The sequence below is a fragment of the Molossus molossus genome, unplaced genomic scaffold, assembly GCF_014108415.1.
Source record: "Molossus molossus isolate mMolMol1 unplaced genomic scaffold, mMolMol1.p scaffold_m16_p_3, whole genome shotgun sequence".
In the NCBI taxonomy this organism is placed as follows: Eukaryota; Metazoa; Chordata; class Mammalia; order Chiroptera; family Molossidae; genus Molossus; species Molossus molossus.
Window position 1 is genome coordinate 117,844,479 of NW_023425366.1, and position 23,858 is coordinate 117,868,336.

The 23,858-nt window shown below is 39.5% G+C and overlaps 2 protein-coding genes across 2 annotated transcripts in view; one reads left to right on the plus strand and one right to left on the minus strand.

The window, feature by feature from the left end:
• ADCY9 (adenylate cyclase 9) overlaps positions 1-23,858 on the plus strand; it is a 136,205-nt gene that overhangs the window by 53,678 nt on the left and 58,669 nt on the right. The window lies entirely within an intron of this gene.
• On the minus strand, positions 12,378-12,770 carry LOC118642222 (28S ribosomal protein S17, mitochondrial-like). Its single transcript, XM_036279847.1, has one exon. The coding sequence runs from the start codon at positions 12,768-12,770 to the stop codon at positions 12,378-12,380; it is 393 nt and encodes a 130-aa protein (XP_036135740.1).

The window sequence follows — 23,858 nt, forward strand, 5'->3', positions numbered from 1 at the left end:
ATTCCAATACATTTTTATTGTAGTTTACTTGTGACATGTCAGAACATCTAAAACTGTCCCATTTATATAGTAGGTTGTCAGTAATTTAAAAATCAGTTTCTCGCCCTGGCTAGTTTGAAATATGAATTTATTTAGCTGAAATATGAATACATTAAAGTGATTTTCCTTAACATGTTAAGTGAGGTTTTCAAGTAATTTTAAATATTCTTTGAGTAGTACATTAATTTCTGGGTCTACTGTAATAAAGCACCACAAACTAGGTGACTTCAAACAATAGGAATTAATTAACTCATAGTTCTGGAGACCGTAAGTCCAAAATCAAGGTGTGGGTAGGGTTGAGTCCTTCTGGGAGCTCTGATTGAGAATCCATCTCGTGCCTCTCTCCCAGCTTCTTGTGGCTGGCTATCACGTTAAGTTTCTGTCTCCATCTTTTACACTGCCTTCTCTGTGTCTCCGTATGTCTTTCTCTGTCTCTTATAAGGACACTGTCATTGGAATTAGGGCCCACCCTAATCCAGTGTGATCTCATCTCTATTCTTAACTAATTACATCTGCAAAGACCCTGTTTCCAAATAAGACCCCATTCTGAGGTTCTGGTGCACATGAATTTTGGGGGGACACTATTCAACCCACTACAAGTGGTTTGCATTCAACATGTATTTATTGAGTACCCTATTTGAGCACTTATAAAGCACTAAATGTGGCGTGGAAGTAGGGATCCAGAGATAAATGACATAGCCTTTCCCTCAAGGAGTTTATGGTATCCTATTCTTCACTTGGCATTGATGATCAAATACCATTTAGTATTTGAAGTAAGAGAGGCACCACCAACATGCCTTTCTGTCTAGTTATCTAGACCAAGCAGATTGTTTTAAGAGCTGTCCCCGGTGGGTGTGATCAGAACTGTGTAGTTGAGGTGTCTGGGGTACCCACTAATCCTGTGCTAACCCTTCACCCAGATTCCCTAAATTGTTAACATTCTACCACATTTGTCTCTGCAATGCACACACACACACACACAAATACACTCTTACATTTTTTTTGAACCATTCGAGAATAGATTATAGACAGCGTCCCTGAATACTTCTGTGTATATTTCTTAAAAACAAGGATATGTTCCTGTGTAGACACCATATACCCACCCAAATCAGAATATTAACACTGTCACCACACATCTAATTCATAGGCCACCTTTACATTTTGCCAGTTGTTCCAGTAATGTCCTTTACAGGCCCAGGATCATACTTTGCATTGATCATCATTGGCTGTTTAGTCTCCTTCAGTCTGTAACAGTTCCTTAGTCTTTGTGTTTCATGACCTTCACATTTTGAAGGTCAGTTACTTTGTAGAATGCCCAGCAGTTTTGGTTTGTCTAATTGTCGTTCCCTCACAATTAGATTTAGGTTATACATTTTTGGCAGGAGGACTGAAGAAGGGGGGCTGTGCCCTTCCAGGTGCACCATAACAGGAAGGCACACAATTTTAATTTGTCCCATTTCCAGAGATGTTAACTTTTATCATTGGTTGAGAAAGTGTCTCTCAGGTCTCTTCCCTATATAGTTAGTTAGCATTTTCTAATTATTAAGTATTTTGACACTGTAAATATCCTGCTTCTCGTTAAACTTTCACCTACTAGTTTTGGCATCCTTTGATGATTTTTACCTGAATTAACTCATAGGATGGTTGCCAGATAGTGGTTTTCTATTGCATCATTTAGTTTACATTTATTAGTTGGTATCCCACTGTAAGGTAGCACTTTCTCTTCCCCCTCTTTCTTCTCTTCCTAGCAATAGACACATAGTTTCCTATTTTATTCATTGGGTTATAATCCATTGCTATCATTCTCTATTTTAATGTTCAGATTATCCCAGATTTGGCCATCAGGAGCCATTTCAAGCTGGTTCTTAATGTCCTTTTGACATGTCTCCGTCATTCTTGGAGCAGTTCCTTACTTTTTGCCATGACATATCCAGGAGTATCTTAAACTTTCCTTGCTCCAGCCCTGGAATCAGTCATTTCTCCAATACGTCCTGGTTCCTTTTAGTGGAGAATGGTTTTTAGAAACCAAAATCTGAGTGCTAAGGTGTGTCCATTATTATTGGGACATCTTGGCTACTAAGCATTCTCAGTGGACATAAATGTATGTATGTATTCTCCTACACACATGTGCACACACACACAAGTATATATGTGTACATATATGCAGGTGTGTACACATGCAATTATATTCTCTATTCACCCAGCGCACTATAAAAGCTGTGATGTGTCCAGTTATAGTCAGATCACATGATTCATCCTAGCTTTCCCCTTTCCCTGATCGTATGTCTCTTCTTCAACAATAAGATTATCACATGGCTCCATCATCTGTGATATTTATTTTGTCAGTTCCCTTGTATATAACCAATCTTCCCACCCACGGGCCCCTCTAGGCCTTGGTACTTTCCCCAGCCTCAGGAGTATTCCCTACCCCTAGTGGTGGGCAGACTCCTATCAGCCTGTGCCAGCGAGCAGTACATATACTTCTGAATCTATACTTTTGTCTTAGAAAGGCATTTAGTTAGTCTATGGATAGTTCTTTATAGCAACAGCCTGAATAGAACAGCATATCCAGGTAGAAAGTGTTCAGTGTTCTGTTAGTGGATAACCTTTGTCTTGGCTTGGGTCTGATGGGGTCTAAGAACGCTGAGGGTGGTGGTGAAAAGGGTTGTGTTCAGCATCAGCAGGGCAGATGTGCCTGGTTGTAGGGGCCAGCTAGACCTTGTCTTCTTTGGACTGTCCTTTCATCACAGGTAAAGCCTGCAACTGTATTTCCCTAGCTTTTCCTATGGCCTCAGGTTAGGTTCTGCTCAGCTGTAGAAGGCAGGGAGAAGTTGCTGTGTTGTCCATGGCATTTGAGGCAAACACATTACAAGTACTCTGCTGTGGCTCTCCTGGAAGTTCCTCTTGTAACACCTTCAGTTGAATGTTCTGAGTTACTTGCTTCAGTCATGGTCTCCTGACCTCTGCTTCCCCAGTTCTTTGCTTCCTTATTTTTAAAACCTTTCTGATCTGGGATTACTATTTCCTTATTAGAGTTATGACTGATACAGGACTCATGGTCATTGCAAGTCTAGATGACCCCAGAAAGTTTCTGGTCACTTGCTTGGGCTTTGAGTCATGATCTGGAGACTAGGGATTTCATTTGATGAGGACATTATCCATTTTTCTTCAGTAAATAGCTAGAGGCCCTGCCTGGGTGACTCCTTGAGAGCCCCAGTTCCTAGTGTTAACTGGAGTGGTCCTGCTAGAGGGTCATCAGTGAGAACACTCAGTAATGTTGACATTACTGAACACCAACTCTGTGCAAGACACTAAGTCAGGCTCTGTGGAAGAGAGAGAGGTGAATAATGACACACGTTCCTAACTTCAACAAACTGCACTTAATTTATAAAGAGCAGAAATGAGCAACCCTTAGGAAAGTAGAGAATTGGAGGTGGTTGTGCTCTCTGTTGTTGCCACTTTGATCTTCCTCTAGAAATGGACTGAGACACCAATCTGAGAGGTTCCTGAGGGTGTACTGATTTTTCTTTTCACCTGACCCATGCCCTTTTCAAATAGCGGAGTTATAGACTCTTGTTATTTTTAGGCAGGCTTTAATGGATCCATTTTCATAATAAACTCCATCTTGACATTGTACTGCCATTTGTTGAACAAAGAAAAGTTATATAAACTGCAGAAGAGAAAACACATGACAAAGCGATGAACTGCTGTGTTTCACAGTAAGTGTGTAACTAATTGAGGATGACTTTTCATTGTCGAACAAAGAAGTAATAAAAATTTGAGCAATATGTAGTCACTTTCTTTTAACTGAGACGTCATCTTAATGTTATTAGTGTTATCCACTTTCAAAATGGCTGTGAAAATACAACTTCAAAATAGTATTTATGGTTAATTAAATCTCGTTTCCATTTGCCTGACAATTTCAGATTATTGGGTGTTTCCTTTTCCCCACAAAATGACAGGGAACAGAAACCAATGAAAAGATCTTTCTTGGCGCCTTTCCCAGCCTAAAACCTGTTTCTGCCTAGGACGAGAGCAGTGGAGAACTGGGTCCTCTCCTGGGACTGAAGGGAGGATGGCATTACAAGTCCAAGTGGTCAGGGTGGGGCCCCAGTGAGAACAGAAGTGCAGCTTGAAAGTCACTACCATCCAGAGGCCTTGTTGCTCCCTGGGTAAGTCAGGTTCAGGGGAGAGCTAGGGGATATCTGCAATTTAAACAATATTAGATACGTCAGGGGATGCGAGGTCATCCAAAAGCAAAGATCATTCCTCTTGTGTTCTTAGAATACACTGCGGTTTTCAGGCACTGTCAGCGAGGTCTGTGGGTAACCTTGGACCGGTCCTACAGCTTACTGTTCAGGAAAACATGCTGTCTGCCTGTCCTTGGACCGGCGGTGTGTGCAGTGTTGGAAGCAAAGAATGAAAGATATCCAAAATTCTATTTATTTAAAAAAGGAGTGTGTGTTGGAGTGGGTAGCACTGTGATCATTTAGCTACCATCACAGTGAAACACTTAAATCAGAAGCAGCTTCCTGGTGGCACATAGGCAGAGTTGGGGTTTTTGGTTGTTGTTTTTTTTTCTTGAAAATTTTATTTATTTGTTTGTTTGTTTATTTATTTATTTATTATTGTTGAGAGTATTACAGATGTTCCCTCCTTTTCCCCATTGACACCCCTCCTTCCCACTCCCTCCCCCCCCCCCCGCCTTCCCCAGCCTAGTGTCTGTGTCGATTGGTTGTGCATATAAGTTCTTTGGTTTATCTCTTCCCTCCCCTCCCACCTCCCATCCCTCTGAGGTTTGTTAGTCTGTTCTCTACTCCCATGATTCTGGATCTCTTTTAGTTGACAGCTTATTTTGTTCATTATGTTCCACAAATAAGTGAGATCATGTGGTACTTGTCTTTCTCTGACTGGCTTATTTTGTTTAGCATAATAGTTTCCAGGTCACTCCATGTTGTCTCAAAGGTTAAGAGACCTATTTTTCTTAACAGCTGCATAGCATTCCATTATGTAAATATACCACAGCTTTTTTATCCACTCATCTACTGATGGGCACTCGGGCTGTTTCCATATCTTAGCTATTGTAAATAGCGCTGCTATGAACATAGGGGTGCATATATTCTTTCTGATTGGTGTATCAGGCTTCTTAGGATATATTCCTAGCAGAGTTTTAAAGACTGTCTTTGTAGGCATCCATGTCTTGTTGCTTTCCATCTAGAGTGAACACCAGCATGTGTCTTAGGGCCTATATATAAGTGAATTGGTTGCAAAGGAAGCCTGTTTGTCAATTCAATAGCCCCCACCCAAAAGAACTGAAGTTTTTTTTTTTAACATAATGACTTTGTAACAAATATATAAATCTCCAGTCATTAACTGGAGAGAAATGTTACCTTGATAAGGGAGAAAGTGTTGATTTAAGATTATCTATATTGAGGTTTCTCTCAAGATGGTGCTGTAAGTAAATGCAGTACTTGGAACCTCCCATAACCTCATCAAAATTACAACTAAAGTCCTGGCTGGCGTGGCTCAGGGGTTAGAGTGTTAGCCATGCACCAGAGGTTCATGGGTTTGTTTCATGGTCAAGGGCATGTACCTGGGTTTTAGGTTTGATCCCCAGCTGGGTGTGGGTGTGTGCAGGAAGCCGCTGATATGTGTCTCTCACATGGATGTCTACCCCACCCCACTTCCACTCTCTCTAAAAAGTCAATAGAAAAAATATTCTTGGGTGACGATTAACAGGAAAAATAATCACAGAACAATCATCATTCACAACCACCTGAAATCTAGCTGAACAGAAGTCCTACAACTAAGGATGTAAAGAAGAATCCAAATTGAGACTGGTAGGAGGGGCAGAATGAATAATGGACTGGTCCCACACCCACATGGGGCAGTTAAAAATTGGGAGGGATATCTCAGCTGTGGAGGTACCCCCTAAAGAATGAGAGGTCCTTGCCCTGGCCGGTTTTGCTCAGTGGTTAGAGCGTCGGCCTGCGGTCCAAAGAAACCCGGGTTTGGTTCCCGCGGGGGCACATACCTTGGTTGCAGTTTGTCCCCAGCCCTGGTTGGGTCATGTGGGTGCCAACCACTTGATGTGTCCCTTTCACATCGATGTTTCTCTCTCTCTCTCTCTCTCCCACTCTATCTGAACAAAATATCAAAAAATGTCCTCAGGAGAGGATTAAAAAAAAAAGAATGAGAGGTTCAAGCCCCATATCAGAAGTCCCAGCCCAGGGTTCCAGTGCCAGGAAGAGAAGTCCCCATAACTTCTGACAGTGAAAACCAATGTGGATTGTGGCTGAGTGAGATGGCGCACTTCTGGAATCCCAAGCATTCTTCTTAAAGAATCATGCACCAGTTTACTCAGATTTACTCGCTCGGAGTTTCAGCACTGGGGTAGCAGATCAAAAGGTGTCAGGGACATAAGGGAAGGGACTGAATTGTCTAGCTTCAGAGCGAAGACTTGAGGGGCAGCTTTCTCTCAGATAGAAGTGTTGGTAGAGGCCATTGTTTCTTTGCTGAGCCCTTCCCCACAGAGCCAGCAGGCAGGAGCCATATCTTTGTCTCCATCAACTTTGCTAACCTGGTGGTTCCCTGAGACCCTGCCCCATTCAATTTGTGGGCCCACCTAAGCTGTTTTCAGTGGCTTTTCCATATAAATGGCCTATCTTTCCTCAGGCTTCAGACTTTCCTAAAATCTCTCAAACAAGCAGAATCTGCCTCTCCATATCTCAGTACTCTGTACCTCTAGCTAATTGGCCCCACGCTCAGCATTTGTGGCAGCTGGCCTTGATTGGCAGCTTGGCCTCTCCTGGCCACCTCCGAGCCCAGCACAAGTAGCAGCCATCTGCAGATTGTTCTGTAGCTCATACTGGGTGGCCCCAGGCAGGGCACAGGCTGTGACTGAACTTGTACCTCATAGGAGGCCCCAGAGTCAGTACATCCAATAGACAGTTGTAGACCATGCTACATTACCACCCTACAGCCTTCATGAGCTACACACTCAAGAGGAAGACTCAACAGGCACCAAAGCCCCACTGAAGCAGGTCCTGTTCTGTAGGGTTGGCCCTGGCACAGCAGCTCCTCCTCTGTAGTTGTAGCCAGTCATCATAGCCAATTGGCCTGGGGGTCAGTCTTTCCCAGTGATGTGCCAACAGCAGTCAAGGCTCAACTACAACAGGAGGGTGTACACAACCCATGCAGGGGATGCACCTGAGTGCCCAGCTCAGGTGACTGGGGAGGCTGTGCCACTGGGCCCTACAGGACACCTATTACCTAAGGCCACTCTACCAAGTCCGGGAGACAAAGCACTCTACCTCATACATAGAAACAAACACAGAGAATCAGCCAAAATGAGATAAAGAAATAGGTCCTAAATGAAAGAACAAGAGAAATCTCAAAAAAAAAAAAAAAAAAAAAGAACTAAATGAAATGGAGGCAAACTACCAGATAGAGTTGAAAACAGTGTTTATATGGATGCTCAAAGAGCTTAGTGAGAACTTCAACAGCATAGAAAAAGGACATGGAAACCATAAAAAAGAACCAGTGAGAAATGAAGGATACACTAACTGAAATGAAGAATAAATTATAGGAACCAACAGTAAAGTAGATGAAGCAGAAAATCAGTGATTTGGAATATAAGGAAGCAGAAAATGCCTCCATTAGAACAGCAAAAAGAAAAAAGAATTTAAAAACATGAGGGTAGATGAAGGAGCTCTGGGACGATTTCAAGTGTACCAACCTTTACATCATGGGGGTGCCAGAAGGAGAAGAGAGAGAGCAAGAACTTGAAAACCTGTGCAAAAAAATAATGACAGAAAACTTCCCTAACCTGGTGAAGGAAATAGACATACAAGCCCAGTAAGTGCAGAGGGTCCCAAACAAGATGAACCCAAAGAGACCCACACCAAGGCACATTATAATTAAAATGCTAGAGGTTAAAGACAAAGAGAGATTTTTAAAATCAGCAAGAGAAAAGTAGTTAGTTACCTACAATGGAGCTCCCATAAGACTGTCAGCTGATTTATCAACAGAAACTTTGCAGGCCAGAAGGAATTGGCAAGTAATATTCAAAGTGATGAAAAACAAGGCCCTACAACCAAGATTACCCAGAAAAGCTATCATTTAGAATTAAAGGACATATAAAAGGTTTCCCAGACAAGAAAAAGCTAAAGGAGTTCATCACCAGCAAACTAGTATTAAAAGAAATGTTAAAGGGTCTTTTTTAAGAGGAAGAAAAAAATGTTTAAAAAAATATGAATAGCCCAGATTGAACATTGCCCCATGGACTGAGAGGTCCCAGTTTGATTCCTGTTCAGGGCATATGCTGGGGTTGCAGGCTCGATCCCCAGTAGGAGGTGTGCAGGAGGCAGCCGATCAACGTTTCTCTCTCACATTGCTGCTTCTCTCTCTCTCTCTCTCCTCCTTTCCCTTCTCTCTCTAAAAAATAATCAATAAAAACATTTTTAAAATATGAATAATAAACAGCCTTAAAAAAACACACAAAATCTTACCTTTTGTAACAGCAGGGATGGACCTAAAGGGTATTATGCTAAGTGAAATGTCAGTCAAAGAAAGAGAAATACCATAGGATTTCACTTGTCTGTGGAATCTAAAGAATTATACAAAGGAACAAACAAAACAGAAACAGACTCATGGATACAGAAACGGACTGATAGTTGGCAGATGGGAGGGGGTTTGGGGGAGAGGTGAAAAGGTGAACAGACTGAGAAGTACAGATTGGTAGTTACAGAACAGTCATGGGATGTAAAGTGCAGCATAGGAAATATAGTCAATAATATTGTAATAACTATGTATGATGTCAGTTGGGTATTGGAAATATCAGGGGGTGAAACACTTTATATGATTGTCTAACCACTGTGCTATACACCTGAAACTAATAAAAATAATATTGAATGTAAACTGTAATTTAAAAAAATTTTAAATAAATAGAGAACCCAGAAATTGACCCAAGACAATATGCTCAATATTTGACAAAGGTGGCAAGAGCATACAGTGGAGTCAAGACAGTCTCTTCAATAAATGGTGTTGGGAAAATTGGACAGCTACTTGCAAAAAAAATGAAGCTAGAACACCAGCTTACACCATACATGAGAATAAACTCAAAATGGATAAAAGACTTAAATGTAACTCGTGAATCCATAAAAATTCTAGAAGAAAATGTAGGCAACAAAATCTCAGACATCATATGCAGCAGAATTTTCACTGATACAGCACCTAAGGCAAGAGAAACAAAGGAAAAAAATGAACACATGGGACTACATCAAACTAAAAAGCATCTGCACAGCAAAAGAAACAACCATCAAAACAGAAAGGGATCCCACTATATGGGAGACCATAATCGCCAATGATATATCAGATAAGGGGTTAATTTCCAAAATATATAGAGTGCTCCTACAACTCAACAAAAGGAAAACAAAGAACCCAATTAAAAAATGGGCAGAGGACTTAATAAATACCTCTCCAAAAAGGACATACAGATGGCCAAGAGACATATGAAGAAATGCTCAACATCACAAATCATCAGAGAGATGCAAATTAAAACAAGTATGAGGTATCACCTCACACCTGTCAGAATGGCCACCATCAACAATCATCAAACAACAAGTGTTGGCGAGGGTGTGGAGAAAAGGGACTCTGGAACACTGCTGCTGGGAATGCAGACTGATGCAGCCACTATGGAAAACACTATGGTGTTACCTCAAAAAGTTAAAAATTGAACTGCCATTTGACCCAGTGATCGCACTTCTAGGAATATACCCTAAGAAACCTGAAATACCAATCAGAAAGAATATATGTACCCCTATGTTCATAGCAGCACCATTTATAATAACTAAGATCTGGAAACAACCCAAGTGCCCATCAGTAGATGAGTGGATAAAAAAGCTATGGTACATGTACACAATGGAATACTATGCAGCTGTAAGAAAGAAAGATCTTTTATCCTTTGAGATGGCATGGAAGGACCTGGAGAGTATTATGCTAAGCAAAACAAGCCAAGCAGAGAAAGACAAATATCACATGATCTCACTTATTTGTGGAATATAATGAACTAAACAAACTGTTGAACAAAATTAACCCAGAGACATAGAGGTGGGGTACAGACTGACAAGCCTCAGAGGAGGAGGAGCTTGGGGGGGGGGTGGATAAACCACAGAAGTTACATGCATGTATGAACATAGGCAACAAAGCTGTGGATGGGGCGGGAGGGAAGGGAGGAGGGTGTCAATGGGGGAAAAATGAGAAACATCTGTAGCAAAAACAAATTAATAAATAAAAAATTAAAAAATTTTAAGTAAAAAAAAAGATAAATTTATTAGCATAGATTTACATCACATTTATATATCTAAATAAAAAATTTACATCTTAAAAAAAAGGTTATCTACATTGATGACAAGCTTAGAATTTAAAAAAAAATTCTCACCCGAGGATATGTTTTTATTGATTTTAGAGAGAGAGAAACATTGATGTGAGAGAGAAACATCAACCATTTCCTTCCCATACACCCCTCAACCGAAGATTGAACCCGCAACCTAGGTATGTGCCCTGACCAGGAGTTGAACCTGCAACCTTTTGATGCATGAGATGACACTCCAGCCAACTGAGCCACCCTGTCAGGGTGATGCCGAGAATTTTTAGAGAATCTTATTTTCTTTAGAACTCTCCTAGAGAGGCACACTTACTAGTTTTAAATGAAAGAACAGTAAAAGAGTTAACCTCAATACTTTTCCTTAAAGTATATGCATTTAACACTGTCTTGAAATATAACTAGTCGCTTACCCATTTAGAATTTATGATTTCTTCCAGGTGAGTGGAAATGTTGGTTTCTCCATCTATATCCTTAGTGCTTAAACACAAATATACGTGCACACAAAAGCAACAAATTTTTCTAGCTGATATACTTTTTTTTTATTTTCAAAGCTAATATTAGAATTGTAGCTGTGCTCACACGTGAATCTGTACAAAATATATTGATTAATATAAATTTGGGGAATGTGGGAAAATGCATGTGCTATGGTTCTAGCTAAGCCCTGCCACTTAATACTGTGGGACTTTGGACAGTTACTTAAAGCTTAGCCCCAGGTTCATCATTAAAATGAATTGCAAATTCATAAGGATTTTTAAGACTATTTATTATCTGAGATCTTTTCTCCCTCATGGATGAAACAAGAACATTGGGAAGCAATGTTTAGCTTCTCCCAATTAAAAGAGATCAAGCTGCTTTTTAAAAAAAATCCTCACCTGAGGATATTTTTCCATTTTTGTTCAGATAGAGTGAAAGAGAGAGAGAAACATCGATGTGAGGGAGACACAGGGATGAACTGCAATTGAGGTACGTGCCCTTGACTGGAATCGAACCCGTGACTCATTGGTCTGTGGGCCGACTCTCTAACCACTGAGCCAAACCGGCCAGAGCCAAACTCCTTTTTTTCTTTTTTTTAACCTGGGCTTTAATTTTTTTCTCTGTAGCTACTTATTTCCATCCTCAGCTTCCCCTCAAACAGGGTCAAAGGCTCTGAATATGTAACCAAGCTCTTCAATTCAGGACTTTATCCAGAATCACTTACAATGCTTTTGTCATTTGTAGTTATGTCCATAAATTAATAAGATTTTATTAATTTATATGAGTTTATTTTAGCAAATATTTATTGCATGCTTGCTTTATGAACAATGCAGAGCCAGCACAGTGTCAGAGAATTTACAGTCAGTTAGGGAAGCTGGGATCTAATCACTGTAATGCCAAGAAGTAGAATGTTTGTCTGGGGAAAGATTTATTGTCCTAGGGGGGCAGTGACAGAAGTGGGATGAAGAGAGTTCATCTGCCTGTCCAGAGTGCTGGAGTGGCCTCTGAGCTGCGTCCTGGAAAATTGGTAGGATTTAGATGCTGGCTCTCAACCTAGAGGCATAATTTATATGCATTAAGGTTCAAAAGTGATAGTCTCTTGCTGTGTTTCTCTTAAAATAGATTATTCTTCTAAATTGGGGTTTATAAATATCCGGAGACAAAACCAATTTACATGAAAAGCAGCTGTACACCTCTATTTTCAAGATTAAATGCAGTATGTTTGTTGATGTTAACCTGTGCTGTCACTCGTGACTAGATTTTGTTGTTGTTGTTGTTGGCCTCTCCTCTTTTGGTGACTATATATTTTTTTGGGGGGGTGGGGTGGATTATAACAAACCTTTTATTCATTTACTTTCGGCTATTTCATAAATACCAGAAGAGAAACTGATCAGTTTGTGATGAAACTTAGAAACATTTCTTTTCCATAAAGCAAACTTATAAATCTTTCCCTTTGGCTTATTTTTCTAATCCTCCTTCACTGTTCAGAAGAGATACTGTGTTCTTCCAGATTTTTGATTAGATGGGTGGTTTCCAAACTAACAGGACTCTCCAAGTAGGTAGTTCCTGCACAGGGTTTTCCGGTCACCGGATCTATGACTTGCCCAACTTTGAAAATGATCTCAGCCAGCTCATGCTTCACATGTTTCGTCCGTGGAACAGGTAAAGCTTTGAGGAGCATAATATCCCCAACTGTGCACTGCTGAAAAGCATCATGATCAAAGTAGGTTTTTTGTTTATTAAAATGCTTTAGTAAATAGGGATCCAGAACAAGCCTGGTTACTCTCACTTTAGCAGTTTTTTGCATTGCTGTTCCAATCACTTTCCCCACGATCCATTTGGCATGGACAGATGAATGAGCTATTGACATTTCAGGTGGCTTTGATCACCTCCCAACTCTCAAGTCCTAGCGCGTGGCCTGCTGGTGACTAGATTTTAAACTATTTGATTGCATAGATTTATGACTAAGAAGTCTAAGTCTCTAAAATATGTCATACTGTCCAGCCAGTGTGGCTCAGTAGATTGAACATCCTCGCATGGACTGAGAGGTCCTAGTTCAATTCTGGTCAGGTCATATGCACAGATTGGGGGCTTGATCCCCAGTAGGGAGCATGCAGGAGGCAGCTGACCGATGTTTCTTTCACACACCAATGTTTCTATCTGTCCCTCTCCCTTCTTCTCTCTCTGAAAAATCAATTAAAAAATATATTTAAATAAATAAATAAATAAAATATACTATTCAGGAACCCCTTTTTAGATTTCCTTTGCCAGGCATTGCTAAACATCTTGGGCAAAATGGATCCATCAAATCACAGAATTTTACTTATTTTATAAATCCTATATTTTAGAATTAATAAAAGGCACTTTGTTATTTAGATGATTTCTAGTTAAATGATCTCATTTTTAAATTTATTGATTTTAGAAAGAAAGGAAGGGAGAGAGAGAAACACTGATTTGTTGTTCCACTTACTTATGCATTTATTGGTTGATTCTTAAATGTGCCCTGACTGGGGATTGAGCCCACAACCTTGGTCTGTCAGGACGTATGTTCTAACCAACTGAGCTACCCAGCCAGGACCCAATCTCATTTTTTAAAACAGAAGAAACTGAGGTATAGGGAACTTGTGTGCCCTACCCAAGGTCACAAAGATATTTAGTGACTTTGTTATTTGAACTCATTAATGTGCTCATAGAAAATTCTAGGCAAAGAATAAAAAACTACACATTATTAGAAAATGAGGGACTTTTCTTTTGATTTTGTTCATCTTAAAATGAAGCTTTATGTTTATATATAAGAAATCAGCCCATAGACCAATGCAGATTCAATTCCAGTCAAGGGCATGTACCTTGGTTGCGGTTTGTCCCCAGTCCTGGTCGGGTCATGCAGGAGACAACCAGTTGATGTGTCTCTCTCTTACGTCAATGTTTCTCTTGCTCTCCATCTATCTGATGATAAATAGAAAAATATCCTCAAGTGATGATTAAAAAAAAAGATAGTATGTCAAGGTGGAATTTATCAATACTTTGTAATTTCAGAGTTATATGCTATTGCAGCAACTTTCAACCTGTGTGCTGCAAGAATTTTTGAAACATTCAGTACCTGATTATTTAGCCAGGAGCACTTACCTCTTTTACCTTAGATTGTAAAAAAAAAAAAAAAAAAAAATGATGATAGCCAACACTACAATAGCTGTCCAGTGTGAATAAATCAAAATTATACCTATTTTTTGTCAGATTGGCCAAATAAACAACATTTTTCGTGTGCTGCAGAATTTTAGTAATTAGTTGATGTGTGCTATGAGATGAATAAGGTTAAAAATCGCTGTGCTATTGCAATCAAATGTTCCTTGAGTTTGGCAATAAATCTAAAAATTTAGAAAGGAGCCTAGCTTTTTAGAGGAAAAAGGCAAGGGTAGAAACACAGAGAATCATGAGTGGGGGGGCAGCTCCTCTACTGAGAGTAAGCTTCTGCCCCAGTATAACTTTGTCTTATGACACTGCTCGTCTTTCATGTTCCATATATGATTTTCCTTTCCGAGCTTTGATTTTTCTGCCTTATCTTGTGTGATCATTTTTATCCTTAAGTTTGGGATGGATATTTACCTCCAACTTAAAACTGAACCTTAAGGTTAAGTGTTGCCCATGCCACTTCCCAGCAACCATCTCTGTTGGAGGCAGAATTATTTCACCTATCTCATTGGAAAATCAAATGAGGTAATGGAAAAGAAAAGTACTATACAAGTACAATTATTAAAGACAGTTCAATTGGTAGGTAAAAAAGACTTGCTTTAATACTTTAACCTGGAATCAATACCTTATTCTCAGTAGACACTCCTTAAATGTTTGTTTAATTGAATGCCATTTTAATGAGCAATTCCTTTTTGAAATAAAGAAGAAATCAGGATATATGATAGTGTTCAACAACTTCACCAAGTGTTTGTCTTAAAGGCAGCAATGTTCAGAACCAAAGAGTTCCAGAGAATATTACTTTGCAACGTCCTTGCTTCTCCAGAAGCTTTCTTAAGTAAAAATGAAAAAGAAAGAGCAAAAGCCTCAACAACACACAACAAACCACCATTGCTTGAGTTAATTGCATAGCTTAAAGTCCTAAAACCCAGATTTTTTGTTCATTTGTTTAAATCCAGATTTTTTTCAAACACTTTCAGTTTCAGGAGCTCTGACTATCTGCCCTGGAGCATAAAAGACCATTTAATTATTAGTAAAATGCTGTGTTCACACAAAGCAAAATTTTAGATGAGCTTAAAGTTGTAATTGGAGTTAATGTATGACAGAACATATTAAGTTCAGTTTCATTTAGTAAAAGTTAAGTTTTAATTTTCAGGCATGAAATTCTGCTCTCAAATTATTTTCAGGTGTAATTGGAACACTTAAAAAGACAAGAATTGGAACATTAGTGAAACACCTAACAAGGCAAGAAGACAGCACAAGGGCATTTAAATGTGAAAATGTGTGGGATGTTTGGGAAGTTGCGCTGAAAGTACATGGAGAAGAGGTGAAGATGGTGGACATGGGAGTTGGGGTTGGAACGGCAATCTGTGTTACGTTGAAGTGTATACTTTATTGTTACCAGTAATTTTTAATAGTACCAATTTCATAGGACTGGTGTGGGTTACAAGTGATAATGTATGTAAAGTGCTTAGTGCAGTATTTTTTTTTTTTTTAATCCTCACCCGAGGACATTTTTCCATTTTTTGTTCAGATAGAGTGGGAGGGAGAGAGAGGAAGAGAGAGAGAGAGAAACATCGACGTGAAAGGGACACATTGAGTGGCTGCCACCCGCACGACCAACCAGGGCCGGGGACAAACTGCAACTGAGGTACGCGCCCTTAGTGGGAACCAAACCTGGGTCTCTCTGGACCACAGGCCAACGCTCTAACTGCTGAACCAAACTGGCCAGGGCTGCTTAGTGCAGTATTGGACACACAATGTGTTCTCTAAATGTTAGGTGTAGTTGTTATTGTTATCATTGTTTTTATAAGAGGACAACTATGAAGGGTTTTAGAACACAATATGTTGGATGACAGTCTAGGGGATGATTTGGAAGAAGAGAGACTGGAAAGCAGTAGGACTGGTTAGGAAGCTATTTGCTAGTATCCAAGAGATATGAAGATTCAGGCAGTGGATGTAGCTAAGGTGATAGATTCAACAAGGAGACTTGATAGGGCTTGATGGTAAGGGAGAAGAAAGAACAAAGTTACATGGGGTCCTCTGGTTTGGATAATTGAGGAATGTCCTAGAGAAAAGCAGCTTTGTGGATAAGACCTAATTATTCTGTTCATGCTTTCCAAAATGATGCAATGGAGACTTCATACTGTAAAAATTGTATAATTACATAGGTTTTTTAAATGAGGAAAAACCTCACACTGATTGTTTCCTTTCCAGTGCCAATTGATAGTCTTGATGTCTATTCTCTTGCATTTTAATACATACCTCTCTTTAATGTTGTGCGATCCCCTGTAGTACAGGTCTCTACTTGAAGACAATTGATAGATGTGGCCTAGGTTAGTTAAAAGCATTATGCACAAAACTTGCAAGGACGTGTGGCATGTTTGTGAGTTCTCAGAGAAGTTGGAGAGGACCAGAGTTTACAACATGATCATGAGAAATATTATCTCCTGGATTGTACTCCAAGGTTGTTTATTCATCAAAGGATGAAAACCAACCTACTGGGAGATGTGGAAGAGACAGGATGCTCATCCTATGTACTGAGAGGAGGTCAAAGCTCTAATCCTGACATCACAGATTATGAGGAGCTAGCTTATATTTGGTGAAGGCAAAGGGGGCTGGAATCCCTTGGGATCTTTCAGGCAAAGACCTGGGAAGTTGGCAATCTAGTGAGGCAATCATGAAATGAAGTAAGAAGAAAGCCAGGAGAAGTGAATCTCCTTAAGAAGGAAGGAAGAAATGAGGATTTCATGAGAGAATGAAGCTGCTTAGTGTTTCTTTTCTTATGCATGTGACTGGCTTCTCATGCACACAGGCTTCGCAGGCTAATACGAGAATGTATGTATGTGTGTTATGTGTTTTTGTGTGTAATGAATGAGTATGGCCAATTTTTGAGCAAGCATGCATAATCAGTTATTATTCAGTATTACACTCATGTCAATTTACTGTTATCAATTTCAGAATAATTACTAATGTATATTTTTAATACCCATACATTATTATATATTAAGTAATTATTAAGACATTATCACCTAACCTGTGGTTCTTTCCCAAGTTCTAGAATACATTACTGAAATATACATACTCAGCAACTGGCAGGATTCTGACATTGGTTCCCTGGAGTGATGGCTGTTATGGTGTGAAAGGCCAAGTGGAAGCTACTAGAACTGCCTCTCCGGAGCTATCAAGATAGCACACCAAAAGCAATATCATATTCCTGGAAGGATGGCAGAGATTAGTGCCACCATCTAGGACTTGAAAGATGCAAGGGTGGTGATTCCTACCACATTCTCATTTAACCCACCTACTAGGCCTGTGTAGAAGATGGATGAATCTTAGAGAATGACAGTGGGTTATCATAAACTTACTTAGGTGATGGCTCCTGCTGCAGCTGCTGTGCCAAATGTGATTTTGTTGCTGGAACAAATCAACATACTTCCTGGCACTTGGTATACTGGGGAATGATTTTGTCTTCTGTGCCTGGCAGGGTCTGCATTATACCTTCACAGTTTCTACCTTTAGGGTCCTTATGGCAGGACACTGATCATACTCTTCATTCCACAGGATAACAAAGCTAGAACAGAAAGGAGCATATAGGGACTTTGGATCCTCTTTTGGTGAGAGGGTTAATATGTTTTTGTTTGTAAGAGGGATAGCTGCATTATATTAGGCAGGAGCCTGATTTATGATTGACTTTGGAAATTAAGGATGGCTAAAAAGAGGTGTATAAATGTGCCGAGTGGACAGGAGTGGACTGTGGCAGATTCATATTGTGTCAGCTTGGCTAAATGGGAACTCTGTCGTTTGAGCCCCAGGAGACAATTGATATAAGATATAGGAGGCAGAAGTGAAGTAGCAACCACATTCTTTTCACACTCACAAAGTCAGTGCAGGGGCATCAGGAACTACTATAGCTTGAGCACATTGTCTCTGGCTTACCTTGTTGGCACGGGGAAGCTGTCAGGCCTGCAGCTTTCCTACACCTTTGCTGCATATGTGACAAACAACTTTTTTATGTCTTCATCTAAATTATTGACCAAATGATGATATTATATTTGAACAGGCCAGAATCATTTATTGAGTGCTTCCTATGTGCCAGGCATTTTTCTTGTATTATTTAATTCTCACAACAATCCTGTAAACTAAGAATTTTCATGCTCCAATTTTACAAATGAATAAACTGAGGTGAAGAGAGTGTTAAATAGTAGCTAGTTTTAAGGTGGTACCTAAAGCCAGACAGCCTGACACTAGAGTCTGTGTTCTTAAGTTCTAGAGTAGTTTGTTTTTCTCTAGAGCTCATTCCTCTCAAGTAGTCTTTGATCCTCGCAACCACATTCTCTGAGTGTGGTTGTTTAGCCAGGTTATTTCCATGTACCACCACTTCCCTCATTTATTTGAATATTGACTTGTAAGAAATACTTATATAATGCTTATATGTGTCCAGCACAGTTCCAAGCACTTTATGAATATTAACTCATGTAATCCTGATAACCCTATAAGTTAGGTGATGTTAGTCATGTCCTTTCAGATTAAGAAACTGAGCCACAAATAGGGTAAGTACTTTTCTTAACGTTACACAGGCTACATGTAGAAGAATTGGTGTCTGAATGCAGGCAATTTGTCTGGAGTCCATGAGCTGACTGTTGTCAGCTTGTCAAGAATGACTTCAGTGAGAGGCTGTCAAGGGTTCATCCATCCTGTATATGCAGAGAATTTGTCCTCAACTTGGAATCTTGCATATTTGGCTCTTCAATAAATGGGACTACTGACCAAGTCCTTTGCAATTAAATTCCAAGCAGCTATAAACAATAAATATTTTGTTTCCATCATCTTTGTAGCAATAGCAAGAGAAAAGAATTAAGGACCAAAACCTATGGGAGTTTTAAATATTTTTTTGGTGAGTGTTTATATGTGACTTATGGGAAAATAACTTCCTGGAAAACAACTTTGTTTCATTAAAAAAAAAACAACAACAATCTTGCAGTGCCTTTAATAAATCAGTCTGCAGTTTAAGTTAGGTGTGTTTTTGTTGCAACCAAATTGTGAGAACATTTGGCAACTAAAAGGCAGCAGCCCTGTCATGATTGTGTAACCACTCCAGGAGCTACGCACTGGGGCTGGCAGAGTGTGGTGGCAAACCTGTGGCAGCCTGGAGCTCAGTGGCTGGGCTGCTTTCTTCCTCCGGCAACACTGCACACGCAACTGTACTTTGCACAGTCTGTTCTTTTGTAAAAATTTTGTAAAAATTGTGAAATATGATACAGATACAGAAGGCCACATAAACAACCTCATAATTGTACAACCTGATAATTCTAAAGTGTACATCCCTGTATCTGCCAGCTAGGTTGAAAAAGAGGACACTGCCAGCCACTCAGATGCCCCCCTTCCTTGGTCTTGCCTTGACCTGGGGTCACATCCTTCTCTTCCATTTTCTTACCCAAGTGTGTTTCTTTAAACACTTGGCTTAGAGATGGTTTGGTATTGCCAGATTTTTGGTTTGCTTTTGCTTTCTTTCCCAACTTTCGATTTTGAAAAATTTCAGACCTATAGAAAAGTTGGAAGCATAGTGTAATAAACACTAATGTGTGTGTGTGTGTGTGTGTGTGTGTGTGTATCTCCTCTTTTTTCTTTCCTGAGCCATTGAACCAGGCATCATGGCCTTGCACCCTTAAATTCTTCGGCATGTTTCTCCTAAGAACAAGGACAGTGTCCTGAATAGACACAATAAATAATCACACTCTAGAAATTTAATGTTAACAAAATACTCTTATCAAATAAATAGTTAATATTCAAATTTTCCCCATTGTTCAATAATATCCTTTAGAGTTTTTCAGGGTTTTTTTTTAAATCCTCACTCAAGGATATTTTTCCATTTATTTTCAGAGTGGGAGAGAGGAAGAGAAACACTGATGTGAGAGAGACACACTGATTGGTTGCCTCCTACACAACCCCCACCTGGGCCAGGGACAAACCACAACCAAGGGTACATGACCGGAATCAAACCTGTGACTCCTTGGTCCGTGGCCGACTCTCTTAACTACTGAGCCAAACTGGCCAGGGCTAGAGCTATTCTTCTTTACATCTAGGCTCTAATCAGGGATTGTTTATTGCATTTAGTTACCACATTTGTGTCGCATTCTTTGATCTAGAACTATTCCCCAGCCTTTTTTATCTTTAATGATGTTGGCAGTTTTAAAGAATTTGGATGCCTGTTTTTAAAAATAAACTTTTTCATTGATATATAATAGACATAAACAAAAATGGATAAATTATAAGTGTATATTTGAAAAATTGTCACAAAATGAACACATCTACACAACCAGGACCCAGATGAAATAGAACATTGCCAGAATTCCAGAAGTTCCCCCTTGTGCACCTCTCAATACTACCCACTGACTCCCTCTCCTACAGGTAGCCACATCCCAACTTCTGGCCCCATCAATGAGTTTTACCTATGTTAGGATTTCATATCAATGGACTCTGCAGTATGTATTTATTTGGGGCTGCTTCTGTTACTCGGTATTGTGCTTGTGAGATTCATCCCTGTTGCTTATAGTTGGAGTTTGTTCATTTTCATTGATGTAACATATTCTCTGTATGACTGTAACAAAATCTGTTTACCCAGCCTGCTGTTGATGGACATGTGGATTGTTCCCATCTTGGCTTCAACAGAATTCTTATGAATATGTATGTACTGTATCCTGGTGCATACTTGCATGCAGTTCTGTTGGGTAAATAAATGGTTAGAGTGGGGATTGTTGGGTCATAGGGTGTATGTATCTTCAACATTAATAGATGATACTCAGCTATTTACCAGTGGCTTTACTAGTTTTTCCTTTTACCAGCAGTGTATGAGTAAGAGTTCTTGTTGCAGTACATCCTCACTAGCACTTGTCAGTCTATCTGATTTTAGCCACTCTGGTGGGTGTGTGGAGATTCTTTTGGTAGCTTTAATTTTTGATTCCCTAGTTTTATTTGCATTTCCCTGGTTGAATGCCTTTTCTTAGTCTATTGGGCTATCTGGATTTGTTCTTTTGTGAAGTGCCTGTTCAAGTTCTTGCACATTTTTCTACTCAGTGGTCTTTTTTTGTCTTGTTTTACTTTCTTACTGATTTTTAGGAGCTCTTTATAATCAGGCTACCATTCCTGTCAGTTATGTGTGAGGCAAATACTTTTTCTGTCTGCTCTTGCCTTTTAACTATGAAATGGCCATATTTGTAGATCAGAATGGGCAAATATTGTCAATTTCATATAGTTCAACCTATTAGCAATAGTCTTTGTTAGGTTAATGTTTTTTTGTATCCTATTGTATCGGCAGTGTATAAATGTTCCCATTGTTCTTCATCCTCATCAGCACTTGATAGTGTGTGTATTTTTTCATTTTAGTCATACTTCTAGGTGTGTAGTGACATCTTGTGGTTTTAATTTGCATTTTATAAATAGCTAATGATGTTGAATATTTTCTCATGTGCATATTTACCAGTCTAGGACCCTTGAGGGTGTCTGTAGCAGAAGCATCAGCTATCCACCCTGACCTGAACACTATTTTTTAAAAGGCCTTCTTTTTCTTATGCTCTGTAGTGTTGCTTTAGTCATAAATTGTGTCCATATGTGTCAGTCTGTTTCTGAACTCTTACTCTTTATTTGTCTGCCCTTTCTTATATCAGTACTCCATTGTACGAGTATTGGAATCTTGTAACACAAGTCTTCCTGCTTATTTTTCTTCAGGATAGTTCATAGAAATGGAATTACACACTATGTGATCTTTTGTGACTGTTTTTCTTTTCATTTAGCTTAAAGGTCAAGGTTTATCCATGTTTTAGAATGAATCAAGACTTCATTTGTTTCCATAGAAACCCCCTTTATTAAATGCCTGATTGCTCACACCATTGTTAAAAAAGAAACAGGTCCCCAATGGAGTCACTTGTGCTAAGCCCACATCACCAAACCAAGACTTAATACCTAACCTAACAGTAGTTTCAACCTCTCCCAGGAATGTAATCTTAACCAGCCTGGAATTATCTGGTCAGCACTAATGAGATAATCTACTTGATAGACAACCCAGCCTTCCTCCAAAGGAAAGTGACCTTGCCTGAAACAATTTACTGTTTGCTAGAATAACTTCCTTGCGCTACCTCATTCTGCCTATAAAAGTCTTTTTATTTTGTACAGCTCTTCAGAGTTCCTTTCTATTTGCTAGATGGGATGCTGCCCAATTAATGAATCACTGAATAAATCTAAATAGGCCTTCAAAAACAACATTTTTAAAAATATATTTTTTATTGATTTTTAAAGAGAGAGGACAGGAGAGAGAGAAATATTGATGTGAGAGCAAAACATCAATCTTTGCCTCCTGCATGTCCCCCACCAGGGATTGAGCCTGCAACCCTGGGCAGGAATTGAACTGGCAACCTTTTGATGAACAGGAAAACACCCAAACAACTGAGCCACACTGACCAGGGCACTTCACTTGTTTTCATGGCTGAATAATATTTCATTGTATGGATAGTCCATCAGTTGATGGACCTTTGGGGTGTTTCCACTTTTTCGTTGTTAAGAATAATGCTGTTAAGAATATCAGTGTAGAAATTTTTGTGTGGACATATGTTTTCATTTCTCTTTGGTATATACCTAGGAATAGAATCATTGGTAACTCATATTGTAACTCTATTCAACATTTTGAAGAATTGCCAGAGTGTTTTCTGCAGTGGCTGCACCATTTTAATTCCCACCAGCAGTGTATGAAGATTACATTTCTCTACATCACTGCTCACACTTGTTATTTTCTGTCTTTTTAATTATAGCCATCTTAGTGGGTGTGAAGTGGTATCTCATTGTGGGTTTGATTTGCATTTCCCTGATGGCTAAGGATGTTAACTATTTTTTTATGTGCTTTATTGCCGTGTGTACATCTCCTTTGGAGAAATGTATACTCACACCCTTTGCCTCTTTAAAAATTGGGTTACTTGATGTTTTATTTTCAACATAAGAGTTCTCTATATACTTCATCTCCAGGCATTCACAGCATATCACATTATTCCACTCTCCTGTCTCCTCTTGCTTTACCTTCGTAATAGGCTTTAATTTGTGAGTTGATAAATTGGTGTGTCAACTCATTTATTCATTTATTCATTCATTCATTCACATATATTTATTCAACAGCTATTTGATTGCCTTAGTTGTATCTTTGCCATTTCTTTGCCTTCTTAGTGCTACTCTGGAAGAGCTAGATCCTGCTGTCATTTGTTTGGCTGGTAGCACCATCCTCTTGAAGACTCTTGATGCTTTCCCTTGAGAGCATCTATACCAGTCTGAACCTCACATCACCTGATATGACACCCTCTCAGTGACAGCCATACCTTAAGAGTCCCATTTTCCTGCCCTCACTCCCACCAAATCAAATGGACTCCCTCCCCCCAAAGTCTACAAATAAGTGTGTCTATTTTTGCTTCTTTACAGAAGTTTGCCTCCTTCTGGTAATGTCCAGTCCTTTTGCTTGAATTACGGGTTTTCTCTTCTCTCTCAAGCAACTTGACTCCTTCAGCTACCTTCCTTTTCCCTCATCTCTTTTATTTTTAATCCTCACCTGAGAATATGTTTTTATTGATTTTAGAGAGAGATGAAGGGAGAGAAGGAGAAACATCAATGTGAGAGAGAAATATCAATAAGTTACCTCCTGTAGGAGCCATGCTGGGGATTAAATTTGAAACCTGGGTATGTGCTCTGACCACGAATAGAACCTGCAACCTTTTGGTGTACGGGATGATGCTCC

What these genes read in the sequence shown, in the direction of transcription:
- LOC118642222 (XM_036279847.1), bottom strand. Translation starts at nt 12,770, where the DNA reads ATGTCAATAGCTCATTCATCTGTCCATGCCAAATGGATCGTGGGGAAA.